We start from the raw sequence: 15,136 nt of genomic DNA, 5'->3' as shown, positions 1-15,136 counted from the left end.
ATTAAATAATTTAGATCAGAGAGATTAAATCAGTTAGATACAGCCTAAATATAATTGAAAAAGACTGGAGGAAGTGAGAAGTAAACATTTATATTTTCAGTTAACAAGTTGGGGTAGAAATCATAGAAACCCTACAGTGCAGAAGGAGGCCATTCGGCCCATCAAGTCTGCACCAACCACAATCCCACCCAGGCCCTACCCCCATAAACCCTACATACTTACCCGCTAATCCCTCTAACCTATGCAGCTCAGGACTCTAAGAGGCAATTTTTAGCATGGTCAATCAACCTAACCCGCACATATTTGGACTGTGGGAGGAAACTGGAGCACACGGAGGAAACCCACGCAGACACGAGGAGAACGTGCAGACTCCACACAGACAATGACCCAAGCCAGGAATTGAACCCAGCTCCCTGGAGCTGTGAAGCAGTAGTGCTAACCACTGTGTTACCGTGCCACCCAAAATTTAAATCCTGCCCATAATTATTTTTAAACCTGCTGTGGATTTTCCTCAGACGTCACTGGAGGTCATCCAGGAAATTAATCTTCAATTCCTGCAGACTCCAGGAAGCTGACAACTCTAACAGGTTACTCCAAGGGCTGATATCTGCTAAACAACTAAAACTTACGCCGTTAGAAAGATCGTGGCTTATTTTTGGAAAGTGGGAGTTAAGTGCTGCTTCAGGTACTCAGTCTCAATCCAATTGGTCTCCAGCATGACAACATGATGAATTGACAATATAAATCATACAGTCCCTACAATGCAGAAGAGATCATTCAGCCCATCAAGTCTGCACCAACCACAATCCCACCCAGGCCCTATTCCCGTAACCCCACAATTTTACCCTGCTAATCCCCACGCACCAGGGTAAATTTGGCATGGCTGGTCAACGTAACCCGCACATCTTTGGACTATGGGAGGAAACCCATGCAGACATGGGGAGAATGTGCAAACTCCGCACAGACAGTGACCCGAGGCCGGAATTGAACCAGGGTTCCTGGTGCTGTGAGGCAGCAGTGCTAACCACTGTGCCACCATGTCGCCATTAGTTTCGAAGAGATAAAGAACATAACTTAATGAGGCCCAGATTAAATAAACATCCCCAATGGATAGAGCTGGCAGTACTTACGCACAATACATTGGTTACCACCAGGCAATGTTTTCCATCCAGGACAACAATAGGAATGAAATCGAGATCCGCACACATTTGGCCTGAAAGAAAATTAAAGATATCAATTACACAGAGTCCTCTGACCTCAATGGTTCATGTAGCCTTAGCTATACCCAAAAACACTGATAATGGTGGAGCAGACGTTTGGACTAGGATTATTGCAGTTCCTTCTTCCTATCACCAACATGTTGATTGTTTACAGTAAGAATAATGAAACCACAGTACTAACAGGGTGGAATAACTTCTTCCCTACAGATGTAAGGTCTCTGTTATACTCATCTCTTTTGAACGTTTCATTCTAGATGTTTCTGGAAACATGCAGAATTCTATTTGTGATAACTGTAGAATGCTGCAAAAATGTGGAACAGTGCAGTAAGATCATCGTTCACCTCAAGAATAAATACAATGACCCCCAAATCATAATACCCATAATTTGGAAAGCTTATTGTTTCCCTTCCTCAGCCCCTAAGTAGCCTCCCTGCTGGAAACACCACGCCGTCTGGCCTGCAGTCACCTCAATCCTATTCTTTGGCCAATTCAGTGAGAGATTTTCTGTACAATTCACTGTCCCTAACCTCGCCTTCTGTCCCTCCAATGCTTTGTGACCAAGGGGCTACAAGACTGGCGCTAGATTCTAACACTAAGATAAAAGCGAAATACTGCGGATGCTGGAGATCTGAAATAAAAATGGAAAGTGCTGGAAAATCTCAGCAGGTCTGGCAACCCCTGTGGTGAAAGTTAGGCCAGAATTTTACTGCAAATGACGATGGAGAATTTGACGCTCAGCCAAACTTCCACTCACTGCAGCGGAACCGGAGAATCCCACCGGCGTGAACGGCCAGAAAACTCTGGCCTCAATGTTTCAGTACCAATGAATGGAACTTTATGGCTTCACTAATCCCGAAACTATAAAATCCTGCTCGAGGTCAATGGACTTTTCCATTGTCCATCCTCGCCCACTCCGATTCCTGTAGCGGACGGAGTAGTAAAATTCCAGCTAATATGTCTGTTTTTCTGAGCTTAAGAAGTTACTTGTTCCGAAAGAGTCATATTGGACTCAAAATGTTTAACTTTGTTTCTCTCTCCATACAAGACCTGCTGAGATTTTCCAGCACTTTCTATTTTTATTTCTTGAATTTAATGGTCAGATTCTCACTCAAGGTTAATAGGAGCATTATTAGATCCACAACTATTTTGACAAATGAAGTTATTTGCCAATGTTATAATGGGCCTTAGTAACTCTCATTCAACTCACTAATCAAGGTAAAATTAAGACGTGGCCTAACTAGAGGCCACACCTCATCTCTGGACCACACGGTCACTGCAGTTTCTGTGATATTCACTGATTCTCCCGGATGATTCATTCTCTTTCTGTTGGAAACATCCTCAAGGAAACAATGAACATTTTCCAAAATATCAGCAATTCCAGGCAGATGATGAGGACGGATTTCAAGGCTTTTAGAGCATTATCACGCAGAGTTCAAATAACTTTTCCCAACAAACTGCAGTCAAATCAGGTCAATGAGGTAAACTCTGAATCACCCACAGACAAATTGAGCCCAGAACTGAGAGTACAGAGATTTATTGCAATATGAATTTGACAGCTCTGCAGGGATTTGTTGATGATAAATGATCCAAGTAAATAGTTCAAACAAAAAGTTTCTGCTAAACTGATTTTGTACAAATAATGCAAGAGGCATATTTGGCCTGCCTCCTTATTATGCAAGTGTTAGTGTTCAGAAGATTTGATTTATTATTGTCACATGTATTGGGATAACGTGAAAAGTATTGCTTCTTGCGCCATACAGACAGAACATACTGTTCATAGAGTACATAAGGGAGAAGGAGGAGGATAGGGTGTAGTATAGTGTTGTAGTTACAGATAAGGTGAAGAGAAAGATCAGCTTAATATATGATAGGACCATTCAAAGGTCTGATGACAGCAAGGAAGAAACTCTTGACTCAGTTTATAGAATGATACAGTACAAAAGGAGGCCTTTTGGTTCATTGAGTCTGCACTGACCACAATCCCACCCAGGCCTATCCTCATAACCCCATGCATTTACTCTAGCTATTCCCCCGACACTAAGGGGCAATTTAGCATGGCTAATCCACCTAACCTGCACATCTTTGGACTGTGAGAGGAAACCACAGCACCCGGAGGAAACCCACATAGACACACGGAGAATGTGCAGACTCCACACAGACGGTGGTTGAAGCCAGGAATCAAACCCAGGTCCCTGGTACTGTGAGGCAGCAGTACTTAACCACTGTGTCACCTTGTCACCCTAGTTGATACATGTTTTTAGACTTACTGACATAGTGTCCTGGAGAGAAATCTGTCAGGCTAATGGGGAAATGTGTTTCGGGATGTTTGGTAACCAGTTTCAGACAGATCTTATGACTGTGGACTAAGAGCAATATTTGACAGAAGGAGGGGCACTGATTAACACTTCCCTGCTCTCAAATACCCAAAGACTGGGGGCAAGTAGAACTGAGTTAATGTGAATGCCAGGTATGGACCCAACAATTGCAGCAGTGAAACTGTTTTGTTGCAACTTCATATCCTTATGACTTACCTTTTCAAATAGCCCAGGTCTTAGTCCCAGGCAGAGTGCTGCAGTACTGCTTCAGGCTGAAGAGCTGCCGGTAAATTTGATTGGCCAACTGTTCTCAGGGGTGGGAATTCCTTCCAAGAGAGGATAGAGGTTCCACCCACAGCCGATCATCGCCCAAGAGAACCTTCAATGGCAGTGGCAGTTGACTGTCAGGATGGCAAGCACCAATTGCTCGCCATCCTTAAAATTCTACCCTCTGAGTTGATCATTCTTAACTGGTTACTGGCTTAGAGTGTTGTGTTGGTTACACTATCTTACTCAACACACTGCTGCTCTGCCTTCACCTGCCAAGGCCCAAGATTCACTCCCTGACTCTTTGGCCTGGCTACCTCCTTTAAAACGCTCTTTAAAACCAACTTCTTTGCTCCATCTTTGTTTGTCTATCCTCATGTGGCTTGGTGTCAGATTTTCCCACCACATGCGCCGAACACCACCTTCACCCCCAGAGAATGCTCCTGTGAGAAGCTTTCAAGTGTTTCACTATGTCAAAGGTTCTACATCAATGCAAGTTGTTGTTGTTGCTTCCAGGGGACTAATTTGCACTTGCATCAAAAAACCAAAACTGGTCAACTCAAGACGGATACCAGATCCCAAAAGGAAATGCTAAACTTCCACCCAAACTCTTTATACCCATGTCCATTGTACGTGACTGCTGTCCAAGCAAAACACTCCAACATCAACTCCAGATCCAAAGATAGCATTTTCTCTAATTAGCTCCTTTAATAGAAGCTCTGCGCTTTAATCCAAGCAATCCTTTTTAACAGTCCAGTCATTATTGTAGAATTAATTATCGCTGAATGGTTTTATTTAGCTTGAATTACTAGACTGATGACTGATTGCAGCAGATAAATCAACCAGTGTGCTATAGCCATACAACAGGAACAGAGCAGGAATTAAAGGACTGTGCACATGTACTCAGATATGTGATCTTATAATTGAGAGACAATCTGGAACAGACCAAGGCTGACCGAGCAGCATATTCCAATGGATAAAAGCAAATTACTGTGGATGCTGGAATCTGAAACCAAAAGAGAAAATGCTGGAAAATCTCAACAGGTCTGGCAGCATCTGTAAGGAGAAAGAGAATAGCTGACATTTCGAGTCCAGACGACCCTTTGTCAAAAGCTAAAAGGCATAGCAAGTGAAAGGTATTAATACTGAAGGGTGAAGGAATGCTGCCAGATCTGCTGAAATTTTCCAGTGTTTTCTCTTTTGATAGCGTATTCCCATGGTTGGAAAAATAGGATGAAGTGAATCATGCAGTAGCAATTATGTGACATCAGGATGGGTTTTAAAATACTGTAAAATGGTAATGCAAAGACCGAGGGGAGGAATGTTAATGGAATCAAAGGTAGTGTGTTTCAGGACATTGAAGGTGCAGGGAGGATGAAGCTTCAGCCAGGATGTGGTTCTGGAAGGATCAAGGGAGAATTCAGCAGAGAAGTGACCACAGCTTTAGCAGTGGCTGAATATGATGTGAAACGCTCTGAATCACTAATCATTAGGTACACAAAGATGAGCTGAGAATGGTAAAGACAATGCTGAAACTGGTGGCTCCAAACACACTCCAAATTAATGTTCCCATCACCTCTCTTCTTTTTAATAAGAGTTTATAGACATTGGTGACCAAACAGGGACATTTTTAAACTAGGGCTGCATTGATCAGGATTCAGTTCTGAGACCATTAGCAAATAATTAAAGCACGTTCACATATCTGGGCTTTGTTTCTGATCTAAATTCCAAAAGCTTAATCAGAACATAGTTGGGTTACTAATTGTTTTACTGTGTGAACATCCTTATTCTTGGGCTTTGCGCTACAAGAGAAGCATTAAGGAATTTTGATGTTCTATTAACTCGATGAAGATGGGATCATAGATTCATAGAATCCCTACAGTGCAGAGGGATGCCATTCGGTCCATCGAGCCTGCACCAACAACGATCCCATCTAGGCCCTTTCCTCGTAACCCTGCTGGCCGTCCTGACACTTAGGGGCAATTTAGCATGGCCAATCAACCTAACCTATGTATCTTTGGAGTGTTGGAGGAAACCGGAGCACCCAGAGGAAACGCACGCAGACAGAGAGGACGTACAAACTCCACACAGACTATCAATCTTGAACTTGGGCTTCGGAGGGCTTGAATTCTACAAGTTTGGAAAAATAATTGGGTGACCTTCAAATATGAATTTCCAACTATCATTTGGCCTCAAGGTTTGAGATAGGGAGGACAATTAGCCTGGCGTCCTGCTCCTGTCACTATCCACTGACCACTGATGGGTAATGCACACATGTTTGTGATCAGACACAGCTAAATGATCCCTCAGTGTAGGAGAGAATACCCTACAGTTCCTTCCCAAATAAACCAGTGCTTTAGTAAGAGCTTAGTAAAGTCTAGGCATTCTTAAGATGAAAGAAGGGAAAATAAGGAATCCAGAACAATGGAGACTCATTCTTCAAGCTTACAAATCAGAAAGCTCTCAAGTTGTATTGGCAGCACATTCAAACCCCCTCCCTCACCCCCATGACCAGCTTGACCTTTGTGGCCAAGGGATCATATATTTTTACCCGAGTTTTGCACCCATTTCTCCAAAAATGTCCTTCATTTAACCACAGGGATCTGACCACAGAGAACTTATAACCACCATAGATTTTACTTTGTATGACTCATTAAATCCATTTTGTTTCCTGCCGAGTTCCCTGGTGAGGGACAGGAATCTGGGCCATATGTGATTTTCCAAAGTCTTTGCACTTTAGAGTCTGCCTCTGGGTCTTTCGGATCGCAAGTGTGAGGTTATCCACTTTGGTAGGAATAATGGTAGGAAGGACTACTACTTACAGGGCAAAAAGCTGCAGCATGCTACGGTGCAGAGGGACCTTGGGGTCCTTGTGCATGAGTCGCAAAAACCCAGCCTACAGGTGCAGCAGGTGATCAGGAAGGCAAATGGGATGCTGGCCTTCATAGTGAGGGGGATTGAATATAAAAGTAGGGAGGTCTTGCTGCAACTGTACAGGGCACTGGTGAAGCCGCAGCTGGAGTACTGTGTGCAGTTTTGGTCGCCGCACTTGCGCAAGGATATTTTGGCCTTGGAGGGAGTGCAGAGGAGGTCCACTAGGCTGATACCGGAGTTGAGGGGGTTGAGCTATGAGGAGAGGCTGAATAGACCGGGCTTGTATTCGTTAGACTTTAGAAGGATGAGGGGAGATCTCATTGAGACGTATAAAATGATGAAAGGGATGGATAGGGTAGAGGTGGAGAGGTTCTTCCCGCTCAGAAAGGACAGCAGGACTAGAGGGCACAGCCTCAAGATAAGGGGGGGGGCAGTTTAGAACAGAGTTGAGGAGGAACTTCTTCACTCAAAGGGTGGTAAATCTCTGTAATTCTCTGCCCGTTGAAGTGGTGGAGGCTACCTCGCTAAATATATTTAAAACACGGGTAGATAGGTTTTTGGTAGGCAAGGGGATTAAGGGTTATGGGGAGAAAGCAGGAAAGTGGAACTGAGCCACTTCAGATCAGCCATGATCTTATTGAATGGCAGGGCAGGCTCGAAGGGCTCGATGGCCTACTCCTGCTCCTATTTCTTATGCTCTTACGTTCTTATGCAATGTGCTCAGGAGGTAGGTGCTGAGAGATTCACACCAACATTTGGGTACTGTTCTACTGATAACATTGTTTACTAATTCTAGAAACACAGGATAATCTCTCCCAATTATTTCTGGGTCACTGACCAGTGAAGCTCATATATTAGGGTGGGAATTCCAGATGAGAATTACATTGGAATTGTAGCCCTAGCGTTGAAAGTCCAGCATTGTACCGAGGGCTGAAACAAGACCTACACCAGAGCTGAAGGCAGGATCACACCAGATATATCCCAGGTCTGTAAGAGGCTGAAACTAAGCAAGCACCATCTCAAACCACACAACACAATTTCTCTACAGCTAGTTATAAAGAAATTCCAACATTATTTCATTAAGGCGCCCTATGGAATCCTTTCATTTATTACCCGAGGCATAGAATGTAAGTTATGCTGGAACTATGTAAAACATTAGTTTGGTCATAACTTGAATACTGTGTGCTGTTCTGGTCACCTCATTACAGAAAGGATATATTTGTAACAGAGAGGGTACATAGGAGATCTACGAGGATGCTGCCAGGACTGGAAAATTGCAGCTCTGAGGAAAAAATGGATAGGCTGGAATTGTTCCCCATAGATCAGAGGTGCTGGATGATGATTTTATTGTGATGTACAGAACTGTGACGATCCTGGACAGAATGGATAGGAAGGGGCTAATTACTTCAGGAGAGAGATCAGTGACTAGGGGACACAGATTTAAAGTGACTTGTAGAAAGATCAGATGGGAAATTAGGAAGAGATCTCAGGTAGAATTTTTCCATCCTACCCGCCACAGGAATGGTAGCAAGTGGGACATGCACCACACAAAGGTCCGTTGATCTTGGGCGGAACTATCTGGCCTTGGGGAAACAGGCCAGAAAATTCCACCCCTCATCTCTGGCATGTTGATCTTTAAGCATGAGAAGTCTTTCAGAACTCAACTCCACGTCCACCCAAGTGTCCACTCTTCCTGAAACTGGGCAGTAATTATCAACACAGAGTTGCAGGACTGGCTACATAATTGAGCCCAAACAACTTGTCACCTCTCTCCAAAAATACCCACATTTTTCAAGAGCAGGAACCCTGGCTGATTTTGCCTTACTTAACACTTGTTCAGTCAGGCTAACTTTAGCCTCTGTCACTACTGTCACCCAGTTAAGGAACTTGGGCCTTTGCTGAACAGTATCAGTTATTGACTGAGCCAGAAACAAAATTTCAAGGCAAAGCGTTAAAATTGCCTGCTTTTGAAGCATTCAGGAACACAGACACTTCTTGTTGTTCACCAACCACAAGCTAAAGCAAACCCACAATTTGAAATGCCCATTCTAATTGCTGTCTCCTTTCCCCAAGGTCACTCTCAGGATTCATTTGAAGATCACAGCTGTTCACTGGCTGATGATAACATGAAATTTGCCTGAAAATTAGATGAACGTCTCAGGTAGAAACAGTAAGTGTGAACACTCTCTATTGTACGGGTTCTTTGAATAAAGAATTATCCCTTTCCCCATACAGAATGGCAAAAAGTCCACATTGCCAATTGGAGAGTTTATTTACAGAGCACATTCACATCAGTACTTCCCCACATGATATATGAGCACTTTGTTGAAATAGAGGGAATGGGCTGTACATACTAACCTCCAACAACCCAAATTTTGTTCACTATTCTGCTAATCCAAGCCACTTAGCATTTCTATTAAAGCAGGAAATTAACACAAATTGAATTTATTTGGGGTTAAACTGTCCTAATTGACTAAAATAGACTAAACCCCCAGCCTAACCAGTCTTTGATCAAATCAGCAGAGATACTTGACATGAGAATCAGACGAATAGTTAACACCCCCACCTTATATTCTGTTTGTATTGGTGAAAGAAGTCTATTTTATTCTGTTCAGAGTAACTTGGAGGTGCAGTAAATAGCCCTAACCAGCACGGTTGAGTGGAGAAGTGTAAATGGACAGGTATTCTGCAGTTATTGTGTTGTACATACTTTTTTTCTTCAGAAGGTTAAATGGATAGGGTGATAGTTCCAGATGACCATAGACTGTCCCCTCCTTGTGGGTTAAATGCAGGAGAGGGTAGGTTACACGTGAACTAGAGAAGGAGTGGGTCAATTAAGCAGCATTTTTGTTGCCTTGTACTTTCTTCTGCTGTGGTATTTATGCAGAGAATACGTTTTGGGATTTACACAGAGAAAATGGTGGGATTTTACAGCCTCGCTCTTCCCAAAACTGTAAAATCCCACCTGAGGTCAATGGGCCTCTCCATGATCCACCCCTTGCCTATTCTGATTTCCATGTTGGGCAGAACAGTAAAATTCCAGCCTATGTGATGGGATATGTACAGACAATAAATACCATACAGCAACATGTGTGTCTTTGTTTACTTATTTCTACTCCATAAGCATTCTTTAGATCACTTTCTATCACATATTCGCTCCTGACCAAGAGAGCAGAAAAGGCCTGAGCTGAGTTAAGTTCTGCGTTTGGAGCTGCTAGGATTTGAATAAAGAGTTGTTGGAGAAAAACATGAAACTTTCACACTAGTTCTGTGACATAAGGCTAACAACTCACCTATCCCGAGACTGCGTGGGCCATCTAGAAGAATTTTGGATCATCATGGGTACAATCAATCAACATGAACAGAAAATTGCTCCATGCAGTGAAATTCTCTGGATTTATAGACTATCAAAGCAATGATCTCAATCTTTATTAACTCCTATTATCAATGAATCAATATACTAATCTGCAGTGAACAGTGACTGTCTGTAACACAGAACTACACCTTCCTTACAATCATACTTCGCTGGTAACATCCACCTCTACAAAAACAGTGTTGTTCCAAACTCAATTGCAAAATTCGCAGCAGAATTTTGGACCCAGCTCTGGAGAGAACCATTGGGAAGGCCACCTGGACAAGGCAACTTTTCATGCCTTGAGTTTGACACTGCATGGTCCATAACTCCAGTGTGGCTTAATTGGCTCAAAATAAGTTTCCGCTTGCCTGGTGGGAGAGAGTCGGGGAAGGAATGGCATCACTGGGAAGATATCCTTGAGGATGGTCAAACTTTAAACACACAGAGCTTTCTTATGACAAAGACAATTTGAGTCAGAACTTGCCAGAAATCAGGTCCAACTTAGCCTGTTGTCAGACCCTTTACTAATGTACATATGCACCCTGAATTGTATTGGGGGTCAAAATCCTGGGATTCCCTCCCTAATGGCATTGTGGGTCAACCCAAGCATGTAGAGTGTAACATTTCAAGAAGGCAGCTCACCACTACCTTTTCAATGGCATACATGGGGTTGACAGTCAGAATTCGTTTCACAAAGTTGAAATGTCCAATAGGGGGCATGCACTTAAGGTGAGAGGGGAAAGTTCAAAGGGGATGTGAGCGGTGAGTTTTTTGCACAGAGAATGGTAGGTGTCTGGAACAGGCTGCCAGAGTTGGTGGTGCAGGCAGATACGATAGGGGTGTTTAAGAAACTTTTCGATAAGTATATGAATATACAAGGAATAGAGGGATATGGACCACAAAGAGGCTGAAGGAATTAGTTTAATTTGACGTCATGTTCGGTGCAACATTGTGGGCTGAAAGCCCTGTTCTTGTGTTGTATTCTATATTCTAACTAGGGAATGGACAATATATGCTGGCCAGCCAGTGACACCAATGCCCCATAAAAATAACAGCACTGTGTCACTCAAACACAATTTAGCACAATCCAAATTGGGTGAAAGAATTACAATGTGATAGAAAAACTCTGATCTTTGAATCACTGATTAACACCAGTTAAAAGGCCAGGACAGCCTGACTTATGTATTTTGCCTTGTTGAAAACAGATTCATTCCTGTGATGTAATGGCAATAATATGCTCACACTGGGTTTGTCTGAATCAATCCAACTCACTTTTTGCTATGTTTTACTCATTACACAAGAGGAATGATTTAATGGCATGATCAGTGAGAAAGAGAGAGGTAAGCCACACATTGTCAATCCAATGTTAGAAATGAAGAAAATTTCCTTTAGATTAAACCTATCACTATTATTGTAAACATCAGATTATCAAGTGTTGATTTAAACTTACTGTTTTTTTTTAGAATTCAGAAATAGTTGCAATTATCAATGTTTCAAACATGGCACTAAGAAAACATCTGCCTTGAAATATCTGAAGCATATATATTACTCATAAACTGTAATGTAGATATGTAAAGTTAAGTAAACTCACCAAACTTACTAACGGTTATAAAGCAACTATAACCTCAAAACTTCCTTCAAGGGGAAATCATTGAGGATCTCCATGTGTCCTATTGGATATTCATTGATTCCACAATGTCAAACATTGATCATGTGTGTTGAGGGTGGGATCCCACATATACATAACCCAATCTTTATGTTACAGACATTACATTTGCAATAGTGAATTCATTTTAGTTAGAAATTCGTTACAGATTAGGATGAATAAATCTCAAAGATTTCAATTATTTAGAAAAGTGATGATTTCTGCCTCTTGCTGATGCAGTTTAAGGCAGCTCTCACTGCTTTTACAATGAAACAACTTTGCGTCTGCAGAAGTTGGTAAACTGCACTCTGCACATATAGCATTCAAAGGCAATCACAGTTGATTCAATTGCTATGCAGGAGAAATAATTATTTACAAAGTTTTCATCTGAACCAAGGATCTCAGGAACATGCACATTTCAACTCAACTGACATTTAAAAGTTAATTGCAGCTGAATTACAAAACCTTCACTGGAAAATCAACACGATGTTCATTGTCCCATCACAGTCTAGCTTTGGCGCTTCTGGGTAAAGACACAATGTCTCCATCCTTCAATGATATCCACATAGGAGGTGGTTCAGAAGCCCACTTTGTCATAGAGTCATACAGCGTAGAAAAGGTCCTTCAGCCCTTCGAGTCTGCTCTGACAAAGGCTATATTAAATCTACACTGATCCCAACTTTCCAGCACTTAACTTTGAAGATTATGACATTTTGAGTGCCCATCCATGTACCTTTTAAAGATTGTGAGGTTTCCCACTTTATTCCTCTCCCAGGCAGTGCATTCCACATTCCCACCACCCTCTGGATCAAATCTCCTCTAAACCTCCTACCCATCACCTTAAAATTATGCCTCCTCATTACTGAACCTTTAACTGAGGTCCTGCCTCAGACTCCTCCGTTCCAAACCTATCCAGCCTCTCTTCATAGCACAAATGATCCATTCCAGGCAACATTCTGGTGAGTCTTTTCTGCACTCTTTCCTGTGCAATCATATCCTTCCTATCGTGAAGCAATCCAGAACTGCATACAGCACTCCAACTGTGCCTATTTAAAGTTTTGTACAACTCCAATATAACCTCCCTGCTCTTATCAAGTATGCCATGACTGATAAGGGCAAGTGTTCTGCATGCCTTCTTAACTATTCTTTCAGCCTGTCCTGCCACCTTCAGGGGTCTGTGGACAAGCTTTCCAAGATGTCTCCATTCCACTGGGCTTCCGAGTATCCTGCCATTCATTAAGTATTCCCATGTCTTGTTAGCTCTTCCAAAGTGCATCACCTCACAATTTTCAGGGTTAAAATTCCATCTGTCACTGATCTGCCCATCTGACAAACCCAACGATATCTTCTTGCAACCTAAGACATTCTTCCTCACTATAGACCCTGCCAATCTTTGTGTCATCCACAAACTTACTTATCATCCCACCCCCAAATTGAAAATAAAATGCAGATTTCTGTGCAATCTTCACACAATTTAATTCAAGTCCCTCAAACTTTCTGGGTAATTGGTTTCTAGGTTTGTGATTTAATCAAGATCCTGGCTACTGGCCAGTCAGAGAAGCATACCTTCAAACTCCAATTATTCCCACTAAATCTTTGACAATAATCTGTCTGCTAAAATCAACATTGTTGCCAGCACAGTGTTTTCATTACCTTGGCCTATCTCATCTGTGGCATGGTGGTACAGTTGTTAGCGCTCCTGCCTCACAGTGCTAGGGTCCTGAGCTCAATTCTGGCCTCAGGTGACTGTGTGGAGTTTGCACTTTCTCCCCATGTCTGCACAGGTTTCCTCCCACAGTCCAAAGACGTAGGGGTTAGGTTGATTGGCCGTGCTAAACTGCCCCTCAGTCAGGGGTTATGGGGATAGGACCTGGGTGGGATTGTTATTGGTGCAGGCTTGATGGACCAAATGGCCTCCTTCTGCATTGTAGGGATTCTATGATTTAACCTTACTCACTTTGTTGCATTTCTCTCTGTTTTACAACTTAATGAAACCCAACTCATCAACATTGGCCATATGGGCCTTCCATTAATCAGACCTCTGCCTTGGTAAATTAAAATCCAGACTATTGGGCTGAGGTTGTCATGGGAAAAGAGATGGACGGTAGAATGTAATCCCAAAACAGCGATAACATTTCTGGAATCCCATGTAATAAACAAATGGAATTTGGCTTATTCGGCTGCTTGTGAACAATTACCCCCTGATTAGAATGAATTTCCTGAAAGGTGTTCCTGGTTGATTGCATGTGCTATTTGGTGGCTCTGGGTTTTGAAGGGTTGTTAAACACACAAGGAAATGTACATACACTTATACAAGGGCAAAATGCATGGTTTTGCTTTGAAAGGCATTTTTTTTTACAAGTAGGTCCTATAAACTCTCTCTAGGCCTTGACATTTTGCCAGCCCAAGTCACGGTTCTCTTTAAGCCCCCCTCCTCCCCCTTAAGATCTCTCTCACTCTCCACCTCCAGCACCCCCCACCCCTTCTTCCAATGTCACATTCCAACCAAGACAAAGGACTCGGTTCCTCTCAAAAGCTGCCCTGAAAGAATCCAGATCCTCTTTTTATTCCGGGATACCTCACCCTGCTTTTCCAATTGAAACACCGAACATCCCCTTTAGCTCTGAACCCGAACTGCTTGGCTGCCTTCCACTTTTTAAAAGCATACTCAAAACTCCCAAAAAACAAAGGCACAAAGTTTGAAAGTTGGGGAGGCGGCCGGGTGGAGCACAGAGAGCGGATGGAGTGACCAAAAGGACTCCGGACTCCTGGCAAACTTTTTCCTGCACTGAAACCTGATCATGTCTAAAAAAGAACTGCAGATGCTCAGCCGTGTTACTGAGTTCCATCTGTGTTGTGTTTTAAAAAAAGATAAGATTTCTGAATCAACTCTGATAATGACCACATTCAGAATGAAATGGGCTTTTCCAGCTAACCACCCTCCCCCACACCCCTGTTAGAAATTTGACTGTAATTCTTTTCTCCCCGGATTATTTGCAATTAAGGATTGAATTTTACCCTCTCAAGTTGTCTTGACCTCGTCTCCTGACTCGCGATTGTAATTCTCTGTCTCCGGCTCCTGTGAATCTCACTGCTCCAAACTGGTTTGCTTGTTGGGTTAACGCTTCTTCAATGGTAAGACAGATGAAAGTCGCACATCCCAGTACAAACTTGGCTATCCACCATGCCCCCATACTGCAACCTCCAAGTCAACGCTTCAAATTGTTGCAGTCAGCCTCCCCGATCCTCTCCAAATTGGGCTGAAGAGAGACACAGAGAGAGGGGGAAAAGATAGTTAAGAGTTGTCTCCAAACGCCCACTCCTCTCACATCAAGTGCTGAGACAGACAGCAGCCGGTTCCGAGAACTGGAGGGGTAAAAAGCACCGTACACACTAGGGTTTTAAACAAAGAGGCAAAAAGTTTATCATCAATGGCAGCGCTCTGCTGAGCCGCATCTGC

At 42.8% G+C, this 15,136-nt stretch overlaps 1 protein-coding gene across 1 annotated transcript in view; it reads right to left on the bottom strand.

The window, feature by feature from the left end:
• fbn3 (fibrillin 3) overlaps positions 1–14,870 on the bottom strand; it is a 227,294-nt gene extending 212,424 nt beyond the window's left edge. Inside the window, exons 1-2 of the mRNA XM_080212943.1 lie at positions 14,695–14,870; positions 1,131–1,213 (exon numbers count right to left, since the gene is read on the bottom strand). Coding sequence (XP_080069069.1) covers positions 1,131–1,213; positions 14,695–14,870 — 259 coding nt within the window. The remainder of the gene's footprint in view (positions 1–1,130; positions 1,214–14,694) is intronic.
• Between the last annotated feature and the right edge of the window lie 266 nt (positions 14,871–15,136).

The sequence above is a fragment of the Carcharhinus amblyrhynchos genome, chromosome 26 (genome assembly GCF_965287045.1).
Source record: "Carcharhinus amblyrhynchos chromosome 26, sCarAmb.v2.hapA, whole genome shotgun sequence".
Classification (NCBI taxonomy): Eukaryota; Metazoa; Chordata; class Chondrichthyes; order Carcharhiniformes; family Carcharhinidae; genus Carcharhinus; species Carcharhinus amblyrhynchos.
The sequence above is the reverse complement of the archived record's forward strand: the minus strand, read 5'-3'. Positions and strand labels throughout refer to the sequence as shown.